Consider the following 18,527-nt stretch of genomic DNA (forward strand, 5'->3'; position numbering starts at 1 on the left):
CCAGTAGGAGGCAGAATAACATTTTTTCAACAAAAATGGAAAGAAGTAACCACAGACAAGTGGATTCTAAGCATAATAAAGTATGGGTACTGTATAGAGCTAACAAAACAACCTCTGCACAAACGACCAAGGCAAAGTACACATTCAATAGAACTATCTCACCTAGTCAAAGAGGTGAAAGAGCTTTAGAGAAAACACGCAATAGAGCGCGTACCACACAGAGAGGAACGGCGTGTACCCAACATACTTCCTAGTTCAAAAAGTGGACGGATCATTACGTCCAATATTAGACCCAAGGTTTCTAAACAAATTTGTCAAAACGTAAAGATTCAAAATGACTACTCTACCCGAAGTGTTACCGCAGTTGCTATGGGGAGATTACCTGGCAACAATAGACTTACAAGATGCTTACTTACACATCCCAATAAACAGAAAACACAAACGTTTCCTAAGATTTGTCGTAAACAAGCAACACTACCAATTCAAGGTGCTAGCTTTTGGTCTGAAAATCGGCACCAAGGGTGTTTACAAAGTGCCTAGCAGCAGTCGCAGCACATCTGAGAAGAAAAGGAATTCATGTTTACCCCTACTTATACGACTGGCTGGTAAGAGCGAACTCATACAGCCTATGCAAACTACATATACAACAAGTGATGGAGACGCTAGTCCAACTTGGGTTCTCCATACACGAGGAAAAATCTTCAATAGAGCCAAGACAGAAGAAGTTATTGGGCGCGGAGATAAACGCTGTGTTGGGGAAAGCATTCCCCAACGACAAGAGGAGAGTCATCTATACCAGAAGGGGCATCGTCTGACAGGGATGACAGTGGGGAGACGACTTGGAATGATGGTCTCATGCATTCACTTACTTCCAAACATCCGTCTACACATGAGACTATTTCAAGAATGGCTCCTAACACAATGGTCACAAGCAACAGGGAGATGGGAGGATCTAGTGGTTGTCACAAACAAAGTTCATCAGGAGATGGCATGGTGGAACAAGAAAAACATAGCACAGGGAGACCTTTCACACCTCCAACACCAGCAGTGACCATAACAGATGCGTCCTTAATAGGATGGGGAGCAGACATGGGCAATCTGAAGATATGGGGATTGTGGACACCACAGGATGCGGTGAAACTCATCAACCTCTTGGAACTAAAAACAGTGCTCTTAGCCTTAAAAGCCTTTCAGAAGGAGCTATACGGGAAAAAGGTATTGATACAAACCGACAACACCACAGCTATGTTCTACATAAACAAACAAGGAGGGACACACTCTGTCGCACTCTCGAATCTAGCCCAACAGATGTGGAGATGGGCGATCCCAAGCAAGATAGATCTGTTAGCAATACACCTACCAGGGAAGGACAATTTGGAAGCTTACAGACTGAGCAGACAAACAGCAGCATCCCACGAGTGGGAACGGAACCAAACAGAAGTCCAGAAGATTTTCAACAAGTAGAGGACCCCACAGGTAGACCTATTTGTAACACCCCACAATGCAAAATGCCAAGCCTTCGCATCCAGGCGACCCTGCAGCTGGTCCCTAGGGAATGCGCTATAGATAGTCTGGTCAGGGACATTTGCTTACGCTTTTCCCCCCAATACCACTGCTCAACAAGGTGATCAGCAAGATGACCATGATTCTCATAGCACCACAATGGGCCAGACAGACATGGTTCTCGGAACTAATGGAAATTTCACAAGGGACAATGCAAAAAATTCCAAAAAGAAAAGATTTGCTAACAATGCAAAACGGAAGAGTACTTCACCCAGAGCCAGAGAGCTTAGGACTAGCAGCATGTCTCCTGAAGGCTTAAAATTTGCACACCTAAGACTACCAGAAAGCACAATGGCTGTTCTAAGAGTAGCAAGGAAACCAGCAACAAGAAAATGCTATACAGCAAAATGGAAACGATGCACACAATGGTGTCTTACCGAAGGGCTGTCAAAGATCACAAGAGAAAAAGCTGGACTGGTGAGAGGAGTTGAGTGATGCCAGGGTCTGGATACCTCCCCAGATCTTAGTATGCTTTCTCCCCCTACTGTGGCCACGGAGGAGGGATCCTCCTACGCTGTGGTGTTGCGTATTGTGGCTGAGGCCTTGAGGTTCCTACGGTGGCAGTCAGGACTAACTTCCTGACTGAGGTGCTTCAGCCGGCAGCGGCCTCTTCGGAGCCCCTGCTACCTCTTAATGAGGCCCTCACTGACACCCTTCTGTGCACTTGGTTGAAGCCCAGAACAGGGGCTCCTGTGGATAGTATGATTGCCTAACACCACCGCCCGACCCCAGACGACCCACTTTTCCTCTCCTAACACCCTACCCCCGAGATATTGGTGGTCCAAGTCTCCACCTCCAAAGGCGCGTTCCCTACTGCTCCGCCAGATAGGGAATCCATGAAGCTGGACCATCTTGGGAAGATTGTTTTCTTCCGCCAGCTTAGGACTGCGGTCGGTGAACACTGCATGTCTTACGACGTAACACACACTCTGTGTGGGACATGGTTGCGCAAGTGCTCCCTCAGTGCCCGGAGGAGGCCCGGACCGTGCCTGTCAGAGGGTAGAGATGCAGCAAATTAGCCATCCGTTGTGGGCTGGATACCGCCGACTTGCTGGGTAGAACGATTTCCTGAGGCGCTACGCCTGGCTGAGGTCCACTGGCTTTCTGGGGATGTCCAATCGACCCTTTTAGACATTCCCTTTGATGGCCGTCGCCTGTTTGGCGTCAAGGCGGACAATGGTAAGGTAGTAATTTATTTGTTAATTAATTAAAATTACAAACATGTGCACACACACACAAATAAAAAATAAAAACACCTTTGAAAAGAACCACTACTTGTAAATTAATAATTAACAATTTTTCAACCTAACGTTAAAACCTTTACATAAAACAGTAATTAAAAAGCATTATAATCAATAAAGTGCATTATACTTCCAATAATTACCATTTAAAATGCAACAAAATAAAACAACATACATTAGCAGCGGTTATTGTAATTTGCAATTATTTCACTATTATCATTTCATATTTGATGAGAAAAAAAGCATTATGCTTACAATAATACCTTTTACTGACCGCAAAAAATATTTTAGCAACATCTTTCTAAAGTAACATATATTAGCAGCAGATATTACAGTTGAGATCCTTCTACTATTATCCATTCATAAACTACTATAAAGTGCATTATGCTTACTAAGGAGCTTTATGTTAGCAGCAAATATTGTTTTAACTACATCTAATTAGAGTACCATGTTTTAACGTCAGATATTTTAACAGCAACACAGTTGATATATGACTTGTGAGCTACAATAACTTCTAATAGGAACACGTTTCATAATTTCAATAATTAGACATTAAGAGATCATACCAACTAAAAAAAGAATGTTATCTCTAATAATTGTCTACAAACTCCTAAATTATATTAAGTTGCTGGTACTCTATAGTCGTGTAATATTATTCTTCAAGGAGCTATTTTTTGTAATTTCTTTTCCACAATAGTGATGAACTTAATAAAGAGATGAACAAATTTAATATCATCACCACTTAAACAGGCAATAATTGCATTCCTACATGTTCTAACTCCCGATTCATTAAAAATCGGTTTAAGGATAGACTTTCGAGCATCTGTTAGCCCTGGGCATATTGTTACAATATGCATTAAGGTTTCTTCAGTTAACCCACAGAGCCTGCAGACATTAGATGACCATTTACTTTCCCATTTTGGTATTCCATCCTTTGTTGGATATCTTCCCAACCTTAAATGAATACATTTGTTCTTAATCAAAGGTTTCAAATGGTATGACAAATAAAGTTGGGGGGACAACCTACCAAAAGAGTTAGCTATTGTCCAAAAATGAGTTTTTTTTCTTAGGTCATCCTTGTCCACTATAGTGCTAAGCAATGCAGCCATTTGATTCATTTCTTTCTTAAATACAGTTTAACTCCTCATTTCGTCTTCTAATTTTAAACATTTATAATTGCTTAAACATTCATTTAAATATGACTGCCAACTTCTCGAGTATTCACCTTCTGAAATTTCGAGTCAACACAACTTCGCTAAAGATCCTTCCTCTGATCGGACTAATGATAATAAAGACTTTAAAAATACAGATTGGCGTGCCAATAATTGGTTCTTCAAACCAAATTCTAATCTTATATTGGCACGACTAATATATTTAGGTATCTTAAAAACAGATTTGTATGTCCTAATTTCTATATCATCAAGCAAATTTGCGTCTTTGCCCCTAAAGATGATGGAACAATAATCTAAGGATGGAATCAATTTTGCTCTCATCACCCTCATTAAATGTTCATAATTAGGACAGACCAATTTGTCTCTCAATTTTCTAAAAGCAAAAGCGAGGGATAAACCCCTGGCTTCAAGTTTATTAAAATGCTGCCTAAATATCAGTCCGTCATCAAAAATAATACCCAAGTATTTATATGTTTTAACATTTTCAATCACCAGGCTGTTAATATTCCATTCTTTTATTCTCGATTTACCCTTTCCCATAGTCATTATTTTTGTCTTTTTTATATTAATAGTTAGTCCATTTTGTATGACATAGGAGTTAAAGGAATCAATTAACCTTTTTAGGCCTATAGCGGTTTGGCTCATTAAGATGGTATCATCAGCATATTGCAAATATTTGATTTCATTACCGTCTATCGAGGGTGAATGCGAATTAATAGTATTAAAATGGGCTGGGAGATCGGCCATAAAAAATTAAAAAGGCAAGGAGCCAAAACACAACCTTGTTTTAGTCCTACGTTAGTAGTCAAACGACGGGTCGTATGTTTACCATCGCCAATCTTAATCTGAACCCAGGTGTCGGAATAAAGTAATATAATCATTTTTAATAAAGTTTCCGATATTCCCCAGTTCCTTAACTTCGACCAAAGAATGTTTCGCGGGACAGAATCAAACGCAGCTTTTAAGTCAATGAAGCACACATACAGTGTTTGCTTCCTCATTTTAGCTTTTTCACCTAATGTTAATAAAATCAAATTTGGATGAGTTGATTCACCCTTTCTAAAACCAGTTTGAGAGTTGGGAATCAACTTTTCCTTTAAAGCCCATACCTCTAAATCATCCAACAGACAACTAGCAAATATTTTTGCATCTACATTCTCGAGTCAGAATCGACAAGTTTTTGTATCTAAATATTCCACAAATTCGACTAACATCAGTAAAATTATTAAATCTGGGTGGGAATTACTCCAATATGAACCTGATTTTAATGGTTTATTTGCTGAACCCCACCTTTTTGCATACACACACAGTAGGAATATTAAAGACTTGTTAAAAAGATCTCATGCAGTGAATCCGGTACCTTTTACTGGAATGCGCAAATGCCACAATTGCGTCAATTGTCACAATGTGATGACTGGGAATGTTATCAATCCCCCTCATTCTGGTAAATCCATTTCACTTAAATACAATGGAGATTGCAATAGCATTAATGTTATTTATACCATTAAATGTCCTTGCGGATTACTTTATGTAGGCAAAACTTTGCGGAAAATCAAGATTTGCATTTCTGAACATAAACGTTCTATCCGCACTAAACGTCTGAAGTCACATCTAGCAAAACACTGGTTACAACATCAGCATACCAATGCTCAATTGAAATTTATGATATTAGAAATTGTTCCATCAAAATCGGGTATAGACACTTCCAAGTTATTAGCTCAAAGGGAGGTTTGGTGGACCAAATATCTTCACACATTAGTACCTGCAGGGCTCAATGATAAATTGGAAATGCTATGTTTTCTATCATTTGTTCAGTCTGTAAGTACCGTCTTTTCCATACATTAATCAACTATTTGTCTATCCACGGTTTCTTCTCTGGGTTGGCATTGTTTTTTTCATTTCAGGCCTTTTATATTATTTTTTAATACTCACACTTTGATTTAATTTTTTCACACCACCTTTAGTTTATTTTCATCACCAATTAGCACAGCACACTGTTTTGTGACTATACTTTACAGTATGTGAGGAGGATTGGTGCTATGCACTAGTCTTTTTATTTCTTCACAATTTTGGTTCCTATCCTACGTTTCATATTTAGAAGTGAGATACACGCAAGTTTTTCCAATATCCTTATCTCTCCATTTTCACCCACATCACCCATTGTTTGGGGCTTTTTCATATGGACTCTTTCGCCATTTAGAATTACACGTTTTTTAGTGCTTCTGTACCTCTGCTCAATAGGTTACATTTTGTCTGCTCTATTCATAGAGCATTGCGTAGGCCTTTTATACTGGCTGTTTATTGATTAGAGTAACTTTTCGTTAATACTTCATGAGTTATTGCCTTTATAGCCTTTCACTCGCATTGTTGTTTATTTTCTTACTTTTCACGTTATCTTGTGTACGCATGTCGGGAGTTGCCACTCGTTCCAGTCCTCTTTTGTTGTTGAGTCCAAACACATACGGGGTTACGTCAGACGCTGTTCAGCTATTTTAAGTACGTACGCGGCTACCCGCCGCTTCGCAACACTTTTTGTCAACGCGATCCCCGTGCCAAGCTGTGCTTGATCAAATAGATACACATGGTTAGCACATCTAGGGAATAATAGGTGGTAGTGTTTCAACAGTTTTTCTGTTCTATTTTGTAGTAGAGCGGACACAGACTTCAGTAGTCAGCATCAACATACCAGATTTCTAGTAAGGGCTGTTCACTCAGCACTATCTTTTTTCTTCTTTTTTTTTCATATCACACAAGTTACTCACTGAGGGAGTGGTTATAATTGGCCTTTTTTCTTTTTCATCTTTTTTCACAATGTCATTTGATTTCAGGCACAACTTTTATTTCACTGCTTTCTGTTTCCTCCATGTGTGTTGATATTTGTCTGGATAAGTACATGTACAGGTGTGTTTTTACCACTCCGGCTTTGTACGATGTATCTCTTTTCAATATGTTTTTTCACCTTTAAAACATTATATGTTGCGAAACTTTTTGCATTTTTTCTTTTACCTTTTCAATACAGGCCCCTGAAGAAGGGATTCTTGGCAATCCCGAAATGCATTGGACATCGACCACCACAATGTCGTTTATTTCAGTGACAAAAGTTTCATGTTGATGTTTTTTTCAAATGAACTGAGATTGATAATTGACATGTTCGTTTAAGTATCCAAAGACATGTTTTACACTGGTAATTATATTTCGAGAGAAAATTTATCAATACTTCAGACTTTTTGTGTAGTTACTTGCAGTGCGCTGACTTCTTTTGAATTTTACAGAAGGGGTGCCCCACCATGTTCCACCCAGAGTCACAGGCCGGCGCAAGCTACCTAGCCTTTGTGCGGCCGGGGACGTGGGACCCAGCGTCGTGGGTCTGGGGGCCAGCGAGCGGGCCAGTCCACCAATGCCCCCCCTGCAGCAGCCTCCAAACCTTCCTAGTCCAACCTTTCAGGGCAACCAGTGGACAGTAGGATTCATCATCACCTCCCCTATTTTCACATCCCAGTCTTGACTGCCCACCGGCGTTACTTATGGCTCACGGTAGGCCACGAGCATATTCAGTTTACCGTGCTCCCCTTTGGCCTCGAAAGTGATGGCGGTGGTCGCAGCTTATCTTCTCAGATCAGGGGTTCCAGTCTTCCCTTATCTCCACGACTGGCTATTGAAGGCGACCTCGTCCCAGGTTGTCTTCCCACCTCCATACTACGGTGAACCTCCTCCATTCGCTGGGGTTCACTATCAATGTGCCGAAGTCGCACTTGATTCCCTCTCAGAAGCTCCTTTTCATCGGAGCAGGTCTGGATGCAGTGCAGTTTTGGGCTTATCCTCCTAAGCAGCGAGTCCGGGATATTCGAGCTATGATACCGATGTTTCATCCTCTATCCTGGATGTTGGTGAGACTGACCCTGAGGCTGCTGGGCCTCATGGCCTCTTGCATCTTGCTGGTGGATCATGTCAGGTGGTGTATGCGGGCTCTGCAGTGGGAACTGAAGTTCCAGTGGGTGCAGCATCAGGGGAATCTTTCCGATGTCTGCCAGGTCTCGGAGGGCAAAAAGAACAATTGATGGACACAATGTCATACATTCACCCCAGTACAGAGATCTGGGCCTAAATCCATCGTTTTTTTGCTCACCATGCCACTCCAGTGTGGACCCAGCCATATGCAAATAAGTCTTGACCCTGCACCGAATGGGAACAGTCCAGCCCGAACTGCCAGGCCAGGTCCTCCCTGGACTGGAAACAAGCATCCTAGGACAGGTTTCGGGCTTTCAGCCCTCTTCAGCCAGGATAACTTGACTCCAGTGGCATGGAGAGCACAGGATCTACATCTGGGCATATCCGGATCTCGGAGGCAGCTGTAAGTCAGTTGCAGTGGTGGCTCACGAACCAGGATTGGGTCAACAGCAGATACCTCTCCCTTCCCCAACCAGAATTCACAGTAGTGACGGATGCGTCACTCCTTCGATGGTGCGGCCACATGGGAGAGGCGGAGATCAGGGGCCTGTGGTCTCCGGCAGAGTTTGGGCTCCACATCAACCTTCTGGAGCTCCGGGCGATTCGTCTTGCACCGAAGACATTCCGTCCTTCTGTCAAGGGAAGAGTAGTGCAGTTGTTCACGGACAACACCACCGCCATGTGGTACTGCAAGAAACAGGGCGGGGTGGGGTCGTGGAAACCTATGTCAAGAGGCTCTCCGTCTTTGGACATGGCTGGAACATCAGGGCATATCCCTGGTGGTTCAACACCTGGCAGGTTCTCTGAACGCCATAGCGGACGAACGCAGCCGCAGGTGCATGATGGATCACGAATGGCGTCTCCACTCAGAAGTGGCGCAAGGTCTCTTTTGGCAGTGGGGAGAGCCTTTTTTGGATCTATTCTCCACTGAAATTTCCGCCCAATCTCCCAACTCCCCTTCCTGGCTAAAGTATTAGAACAGCACGTGCTAAAAGCCCTGACCAACCATATAGAAAACAATCACCTCCTACAATCTAACCAGGCAGGGTTCAGGGCGCATCACAGCATGGAATTGGTGATGCTGTCTGTTTTAGATGAACTCAGATTAAGGGGCTACAAGAAAAAGCTATGTGCCCTGGTTCTACTGGACCTATCCGCGGCATTCGACACGGTCAATCATGACCAACTAATGTCGCCGATTTCGGAGCTGGGTATTCAGGGCTCGGCCCTTGCATGGCTGATCTCTTTCCTCAAGGGTCGCTCCCAGAAAATTCAACTGAACGACCATGTGTCCGATCCAGGACTACTTTCATGCGGGGTACCGCAGGGATCGGTGCTATCACCACTTCTTTTCAATGCCTACATCCAGCCCCTGATAGCGGCTTTGAACCTTATGGAGTGTCCAATTTACAACTACACTGATGACACCCAAATTATCATTCAGATAGACCACGCCCCATCAGCCCACACAAGATTCCAAAACATCTTGAAATTCACTGTTAACTGGATGATGGCCAACTCCCTCAAAATCAACCCGGATAAAACGGAAGTACTGGCCGTCACCTCATACTCAAACCCTTGGAAGGAGCTCTTCTGACCACAAGAACTTGGCGCATATCCGGAGTGGCCGTGGCTGTAAAAAGCCTGGGCATCAAAATTGATGCCGCGCTCACAATGACGCAGCAGGTATCGACAGTAGTGGGAATATGTACAGGCATGCTGAGACAGCTGCGTAAGCTTTCCCCTTTACTCACCTTCAATACACTCCGAATGGCAGTGTCTGCTTTGATACTATCACGCCTCGACTATGGCAACTCCCTGTACATCCACCTCCCGGGTAACCTTCTAACCAGACTGCAGGTTATTATGAGCCCATGCTTCACCCCTCCTAAAACATTTGCATTGGCTCCCGGTTGGACAGAGAGCTAAGTTCAAAGGCCTCTGAATCGCACATAAGGCTATTTATGGCCAAGCCCCTTGCTACATCAATGACCACCTCGCCAAATACAATCCCAGCAGGATGCTACGGTCCTCTGATGCCAGCCTCCTGGCCTGCCCCCGATTCAATTTGTCCTCCAAAGGAGGAAGAACATTCTCCTCATCCATTCCCCATATATGGAACAAACTACCAGAGAATATACGTAAGGAACACGCCCTCCTCCCGTTCAGGAAGAAATTAAAACATTGCTTTTTGCGGAGGCCTGGGACGTAATCTAAACCGCTGCATGCAAAGGCTGGATCTCTCTGACAGCGTTTAGACACCTGATGGTGATAACGCGCTTAACAAATGACAAATAACAATAACCGAAGAGAACGCGCAATGTCAGCAGTTCTGAGCGTTGGAGTTTCCAAGGCGGCTCTCGCTTGGTGATGCCTTTCGTCGCGAGTGGAATTGCGGCCTCATGTACGCCTTTCCGCCTGTACCACTTCTGCCCAGAATGCTGAAGATCAAGCACGGGCCCAAGTCATTCTTGTCGCTCCGGACTGGGTAGGATAAGTCTGGTACCCCGAGCTCTTCAGCATGGCCATCGATCATCTGATCATTCTGCCTCTTCGGCATGATCTTCTGTCGCAGCAGCAGGGTACGGTCCTCCACCCGAACCTGTCCAGCCTCCACCTCCTTGCGTGGAGTGAGCGGCAGCAGTTGACAGCTTTTGACCTTCCTCCCGAATTCTAAAATGTCCTCTTGGCAGCCAGATGTCCCTCCACTAAAGCGGTATGCGCCTGTAGATGGAACAAATTGATGGAATGGTGCACAGCAAAGGCTGTGGATCCCCTTTCTGCCCCTCTTTCAGAGGTTCTCCTCTTCATTCTTTTTTTTGTCCCAGCAGGGCTCTGCTCTGGGCACTCTTAAAGGCTGTCTTTCGGCCATTTCGGCCTTTCTTCACCTTCCTGATCAGCCTTCTCTTTTTAAGTCCCCTATTGTTAACAGATCCCTGAAGGGTATTACACATCTTTTTCCTTCCTCTCTTGAATGCCCCAGTGGGACTTGAATCTCGTTGTCACTTATCTTGTGTGCTCCCTTTGAGCCACTACATAATTGTCTTCTTTGTCTCCTTACTTTGAAGACTGCTTTCTTGCTTGCCATCACCTCTGCTGGCAGGGTGAGTGAGCCTCCGGCTTTATCTTCCAAACCTCCCTTTCTTGCTGTCCATCTGGACAAAGTAGTCCTCCGTACTAGGCCCTCTTTTCTGCCCAAAGTGGTTACCTCTTTCCACATAGGTCAGGCCATCACATTGCCTACCCTCTTCCCACCTCCGGACCCTTCCAAAGAGGAGAGACTCCACTGTCTGGATCCAAAACGTGCACGGGCTTTCTACCTTGACAGCACTAAAGATTTCCGGGTGGACGATCAACTCTTTGTGGGTTATGTGGGCGCCAAGAAATGACTGGCAGTGCACAAACGTACCATCTCTCGGTGGGTTGTCCAATGCATTAAGATCTGCTATTCTTTAGCTAAAAAGGAATCTCCAGTCGGACTGTACTTCCACTCTACCAGGGTGACGGAGGCCACTACTGCTTTGGGACGTGGTGTTCCCCTACTTGACATCTGCCAGGCAGCCACGTGGGCATCTTTGCACACGCTTACAAAGCATTACTGCCTGGACAGCCAAGTATGGAGAGACTGCTTTTTTGGCCATTCTGTTCTCCAGGACTTCCTGCTGTGAACTTAGTTTGCAGACCCACCTCTGGGGTTGGTTTTGCTGGGGTATCTATTCTAAGGTAAGGAATCTATAACTGTCTCTCTCAGATGAACAAGTTACTTACCTTCGGTAACAATGTATCTGTAAGAGACCTATATGAGTTATAGATTCCTTACCGTCCACCCATCCTCTCCATTCTGCGAACTAACTTCTAGGGATAGGGACTCCCTTGCATGGCCCTAGTTTTGTGCACCAGTGGTCAGTGTCTTGCATGGCTGCGCTTCTGGCTTGGAAAGTAGTGTCAGAACTGGTGTCAGCACACAGAGGCGGCGTCTAAGTAGACACCGCGACTTCATCTCGACGACCCAATGACGGAAGCAGATTCGAATGACGCCACCTACCGACACGCAGGGGTACTGCTACGAAAACATTTCTCCAGATCCAGTCTGACGCCTGGGGGTAATTCTAAGGTAAGGAATCTATAATTAATATGTCTCGTACAGATACATCGTTACAGAAGGTAAGTAACTTGTTCTTCACGACTAGCCACAAGTAAGGAGGCACAACAACCATAAGGAAAGTTGTCCCTACACAAGATGTTAGTTAATCAGTTAAAGCCTTTCAAATTAAAATATATATGCCAGTTAGTAACCACAAGACAAAGAATATCAAATGGTGAACATGCACTTTAAACAACTTGTAAGAATCATGAAATAATTTCAAGAGAGAAAGTCATGGTAATAAAGGAGACTATCGCAATAAATATGAGAAGTTTGAGAATAATTTAGATGACCGCATTTAGAAAAATGCGAAACCCAAATGTATATGAGTATGTCCAAAAATACGTACCAAAATAGAGACCTTGCTTTTTCTATGGCCACCCCGCCCATTAGTTTGAATCCATAAAATTACACACCTTTCTGTCAAAATTCAAGCCCCTATCTTCTGCTCTCAATCTAATGAGCCATTTTGCCCCTCTTTTGTGTATAATAGCCATTCTAGTACCTCTTCTTAGCATGGTTGTTAACAGTCTCAGTATAATATCCTCAACGTTTGCATGTGCAGTATTATAATGCAAGGAAAGAGGATTTATTAGCATCTCTATTCCGAATTGCCCTCTTGAATTCTTTCTCTGAAGTACGTGATCGCACTGCAGTCATAAATGAGATAATTGCAAATAATGATGTATGTAACATACCTAGTGCCACAATTGTTGAAGTCCCTAATATAAAACTTTTCGATATTGTTACACTGAAACTCCATCAATCGGTCTATAGTGAAGGGCAGATGTTACATTTGCCACATTTATGATATCTCTTAGGCTTAGGAGGTAGCAAGAAATCAGAATGGTTTGAGGTGGGGGAGGTAAGAAATAATGACAGAGAAGATCACATAGATTTTTACCCTTTTTATATACAATGCAAGGTTTGGTAGGAATGATGTCTTTAATAACTCGATCCACAGTAAGAATGTGCAAGCTTAAATGTAAAATGTTACAAATGGCACCACTATTTCTGTTGTATGATGTAGTTAATACTAGATGTGTCTTTCTATTTCTTTTGGGACGTGTTTTGAGTGAAGTGGAATGATTCACTCAATTGAAATGGTCTCTAGATTTCCTAATTAGATTGGGAGCATAACCCCTATCAAGGAATCTATGTTCCATTAAAGTCAATTCTTCCTGAAATGGTATATTATTACTGTAGTTCCGTTGTAAGTGGATCATTTAACCAAAGGGAATTGATACAGTTTGATGTTTAGGACTAGTACTGGTAGCATGTAATATAGAATTACCTGAAGTGAGTGTTCTATAAAGTCTATAGGCAATTTTGTTGTTATGTACATAGATTGTTGTATCTAAAAATTCTATTGAGGTTTTGCTGTGATGCAATGTAAGTTTCAGATTGTAGTCATTATTATTTGGATGTAAAACCAATTCACATTGAGACATCAAAGTACGGGTCCAAATAAGGAAGATGTCATCTATATAACTGCCCCAAACAATATGTTGTTGTTAAGGGCAGGATCCCAAGATTTCCAAAGATGGAACATTTTGAAACGTCCCATATAGAGATTAGTATACAAGGGCAAAAATTGTGTATAAAGACTTTATTGTTGTGAACCGGACATATCAGTTTAGAGAGTTTGGGCTGGACTGTTCCTATTGGAGCAGGGTCAAAACTGATTTGCTTATAACTGGGTCCAAGCTGAGGTGGCATGATGTGCAAAATAGCAATGGATTGGGATGCGGCCTGAGTGATTACCAGTGGTTGAGAAGAATTCAGGCATTCCATCCATCACTGTTCTATGTACTTCAGCATCTATAACAGTCAGGAGAAACCGTTCTTATGTGTATAGTTCAATCTATTTTTTAGTACCACTTAGAATATAATTACAATTGTTTTACTTTACAGAGATAGTAAAGCACTGAAAGATGAAAACCTACCTCTTCTCATCTGTCAAGATGTGGACACTTTTCAGTACGTATTGATTTTCACTGATTGGCTGTTTTTGCCTTGCATTTACCCCTCCTTCAAGATATCTTTATTTGCACACCTCTTTTAGCCAGACATTTTTGATGCATTAGTCTTATAATACATCTTGTGTTGCCTGTAGTTAGTTTGCACACATTTGCTACGTTTTGGAAAATGTGTGACGTCTGGAATTAACTGTAATAAATATGTCTGATTTACGTTTTCATTGATGGTGTCATCCTGAGATGTGCTTTTGTGGGCATTGTCATCGCTGAGATCTGTGGATAATCTTGTAATCCTGCCCTAATTATCATCTATTTATACGGTACATGTATCACAACTAATGTGTTTTCTGCTTTATAATTTATTGCTGTGTAATGCTGTTTTCTGATACTTTTAACATTTAAACACCTGAATATGTAAGTATCTGCTCAAGTTGTGTGGGAATCGTGCACTGAAAGAATTCTCATTTATACCTCTGTTCTTCCTCGTGGGGGCTGTAGAGGGGATGGGAAATTGCCGAGTCCTGTGGCTGTGATGAGGCTAATGGCAAAGAATCGTTGTTAATCTGCCACAGAAGCCACGTCTCTCATAGGCTCTGCGTTTGTCATACTTGGAGTTAAAAGGCTTGAACCAGTCTGCACACCTGGTTGGGGTTGGCTAAATGATCTAGCTCTCTCTCAATTCTGTGAAGTAAGGGTCATTATGCATAAAGAGTTTACTGTGTTAAAACAAGGGATGGGCTGCACTCTCTTGTAAAAAATATATTCTCTGAATGCATGTGTCTCCTTTTTTTGTAACAGACACAGAATTCCAACAAGCACAAAGCTTATATTAAGTGTCTATGGATATGCCATGGTCCCCTAAAAATCTTCAAACCTTGAGATGCAGGTGATCCTCTTGCTTTAACATGTGACAAACCCCTCCTTGAACTTATAGTAATCTTGAAAACTTCATCAGCAAAAATGGCATTTCTACACCAGACATACAGTTTTCCTACCTTAGAATTGGCCCAAAAATAATAGAACATGGACCAGACTGTTTTTCTCCTTTTAGCATTGACGTAAAACTGAATGCTTGAAAACTGAATCATTTGGTGTGATAGGATCTTTTCCCATCAATTGCAAATGCCCTTCAGTTTCTTGAGGACCAATTGATTTAATATCAAATTGCCTACACACAGAATGTGAGATTTCGTCTCGACTACCACATTGGGATAGCGCTAGAAGATACTGTTTTTGGATTGTGCTGCATTTCAGGGAATTGAACTGTTTTATTGTTAATTCCACAACATTCTCCAACTTTTTTACACTTTGGACCCTCACTTCCCACCTATTTACTACAGTAGTGAATTGCAGGTTCATTGTCCATTGTCCACACTATAGAACTTCCATCCCTGTCCTTTATCAAACTGTTTCTTGGAAAAGACTCTTTTCATTCATGGACATTAAATCTCCACCATAATTTCTAATGTCCCGTGTAATTCAGGGATCAACGACGGTTTGTCGGACAAAAGGATGGTAACAGACTAGCAACCGTTGGAAAATATCTGAGCAGCTAAAGCTCCATTGACTCAATGTGTCGCTGGAGTTCATGACAAGACCTGCTTTTCGGTGGGAATGAAGCCACCAGTATCCCAAAGCACAAAATGCAGATGGCACACTTAATGGGATGCTTCACTTGTTTCTCTGCTTAAACTGTTAGACAACTAAAGTGTGCACCTTTCAGTTTGAACGTTCTAAAATCGCTGTTGGAAACCTAGTAATTCGTAATTGTTCCTGTCTAAATGTGGTGTGGATGTCACATGTCTGCAGCTCCTCAGTTTATGGCAGTCTCTGGTGCACCAAACCTTGCATACCCCTTAAATCTCAGTGCTTAGGCATACTCATGTCGTAATACAAGCTCCTTTTGCATCATCAGCTTGAATCCCAAAAACTGCCTCAGAAAGAAATGCATTCAAAATACAGAAGCAGAGTAATGTGTGTTTTAGTTAAAAGAAAAATGGATACTTAGGTGAAAGGAATCTGGAAAAAAATACAAAATAGCCAAAACTAAGGTCAATGAAATGCGTGGACTAAATACGATGTAGTTCTGCTGCTGTAAATTTAATTTACCTATTGTTACAGGAAATTTGTTAAGGAGCAGAAACAGGTTCAGGAAGAGATTGCACGAATGTCCTCAAAAGCCATGCTGAAAGTCCAGGAAGACATTAAAGCTCTGAAGCAGCTGTTATCTGTTGCTGCAAGTGGGTTGCAGAGAAACGCTTTAGCAATTGACAAACTGAAAATGGAAACTGCCCAGGTACTGTAGTGTTAAAAAAGAAAAAAATGTGTTTGTTTATCCAAGGAATCACTATCTTGGTAACCCTTTGAAATTATATTTCAAATAGCAGAACATTTTAAAGGTCGCCTGTGGCACGTTTTGTTGCTAATTGTAATGGATAGCTGGTGTTCGTATTGAAACAAAATAATGCATATACATGTATGTCAAAATGTAGACCCACGTATATGATGCACAGTTGCTCTTCTGTAGGTAAAGTTAGCAACTCGCAACATAAGAAATCATGGGTCTTTGTTTGTTAATAACATTGTCATCCTTTTACCAATTTGCACCAAACTTGGAAAAGAATGTGCTCAACAGTATCCTTAATGTGTGAAATTTGATGCAGATTGATTAAGCGGTTTAAACGTTTGAAGGGGGAGGTGTCTGAGTCCAAACTTGTAACTTCTACAAATCTTTTATTTCCTATAGTAAATTGTGTTTGTGCACAACTAAAATTGCAGAATTAAGTTTCACAAAATTTGATATCCATGCAACCTTTCTGCCACACATTGACTTTTCTTGGTTGGTGAAATTCTGTTCGGCTGTTTCTTTGGTATACACCATGTTGTGAGTATGTATTCAATGGTACTCTGTATTTTGTTTTAGGCTTACAATCACTTAAAAAAAAAAAACACACACAAAAAATGGTTGCTCTGATTGCTCAGTCCACTAGCATAAGGAGGGAGAGTTAAAAAGGAAAAACATAAATGTAAAAGCAGCAGAGCAGGCAGCACAATGCTGTATCATCAACCCTGCCATAGTGCTTACACAACTATATATGACCATACTCACTGTCAAACATTTGCTCAGCCATCAGTATGCCACCATGCCTCTTCCATCCGATATTGCACTCCTTTGATTGTACACCCATCATCAAACACTCATAAATCTGCCATCCTATGCTAGCACACTCCCCATCATAAACCCACCCAGCCCCATTCCTAAACCTATGCTCCCACCACTGTTCGCCCACAGTCTCACTGTTCGCCCACAGTCTCACTGTTCGCCCACAGTCTCACTGTTCGCCCACAGTCTCACTGTTCGCCCACAGTCTCACTGTTCGCCCACAGTCTCACTGTTGGACATCAATACTTCCATTGTCAAGTCCACACACATACACCATTAAACATTCTCTCATACCCACAATAATACCCCCAGGGTATTGAGGCTCTTAATACCCCCAGGCTATTGAGGCTCTTAGTAAATGCTTGCTCTTTTTAAAATTACTGCTCTTTTTATTGTTTGCTGAATTTCTGGAGAGTGACCGGATTGGGACAGTTAAACATTTTTAAATCTGTTCTATTAACTTCTGGCTTTTGCAATTTTCATTGGTTCCTCAACAGAGGCATAATTTTGGGTGGAATGCACTCTTGTATTTGGAACTCTGGTTTCCCTCACTATATTTAAACCGGGAAATGCCATGGACATGCAGCGGCTGACTCTTAGTAAATGCTTTTTTAAATTACTGCTCTTTTTATTGTTTACTGAATTTGAAGAGGGTGACTGGGATCGGGACAGCTAAAAAATTTTTAAATCTATTTTCACTGCCGGCATGTGCAATTTTCACTGGTAGCCACCACAGAGGCATCATTTTTGTTGGGACGTGCTCCAGTGGTTGGAACTCTGGTTTCCTTCACGTAAACCGGGAAATGCTGTGGATGTGCCAAAGGCAAGTTCGTCTGTGCCTGGATCGTGCCCAGCGCCAGCCACACTGCCGTTTGTCTGTCAAGCCTTCTACGATTGCATATTCTAAAGATTAACTAATTGCAGTTAGAAATCTGTCAACTTTGTCCCGCTGTACCCATAAATAAATTTTTGTCAAGCATTGATGACAGGATTACCTGTCCATCATGGGGGTTCGCCTTTAATTCCCTAAATGACTTGCATGAGTCTATATTCCAAATGGCCTTGGCTGTGAATGTCTATCAGGAGGGAGCCTCTCTTTCGACTTTCCTAACCAATTGTTGGTCCCTACATAAACAATCTTTCAAAATCAACTAATTATTCACAGGAAATAAATGAAATCTTCTTTTCCTGACAGAAATTTGGCTTACGGACTCTAATTCCCAGATATCGCCCGATCTATCCAGGCTGGTTTTTTAATCCATCGTATAATCCAGGGGGACAAAAAGGGCAGTAAGGTGGCAATAGTGTACAGAGATT

General features: G+C 42.2%; 1 protein-coding gene across 2 annotated transcripts in view; it reads left to right on the forward strand.

Moving 5' to 3' along the window:
* NUP58 (nucleoporin 58) overlaps positions 1-18,527 on the forward strand; it is a 353,742-nt gene that overhangs the window by 127,005 nt on the left and 208,210 nt on the right. For both annotated transcript variants that reach the window (XM_085621608.1, XM_085621609.1), the window contains exons 8-9: positions 13,983-14,048; positions 16,169-16,343. In XM_085621608.1, coding sequence (XP_085477734.1) covers positions 13,983-14,048; positions 16,169-16,343 — 241 coding nt within the window. The remainder of the gene's footprint in view (positions 1-13,982; positions 14,049-16,168; positions 16,344-18,527) is intronic.

This window comes from Triturus cristatus, chromosome 8, assembly GCF_964204655.1.
Source record: "Triturus cristatus chromosome 8, aTriCri1.1, whole genome shotgun sequence".
In the NCBI taxonomy this organism is placed as follows: domain Eukaryota; kingdom Metazoa; phylum Chordata; class Amphibia; order Caudata; family Salamandridae; genus Triturus; species Triturus cristatus.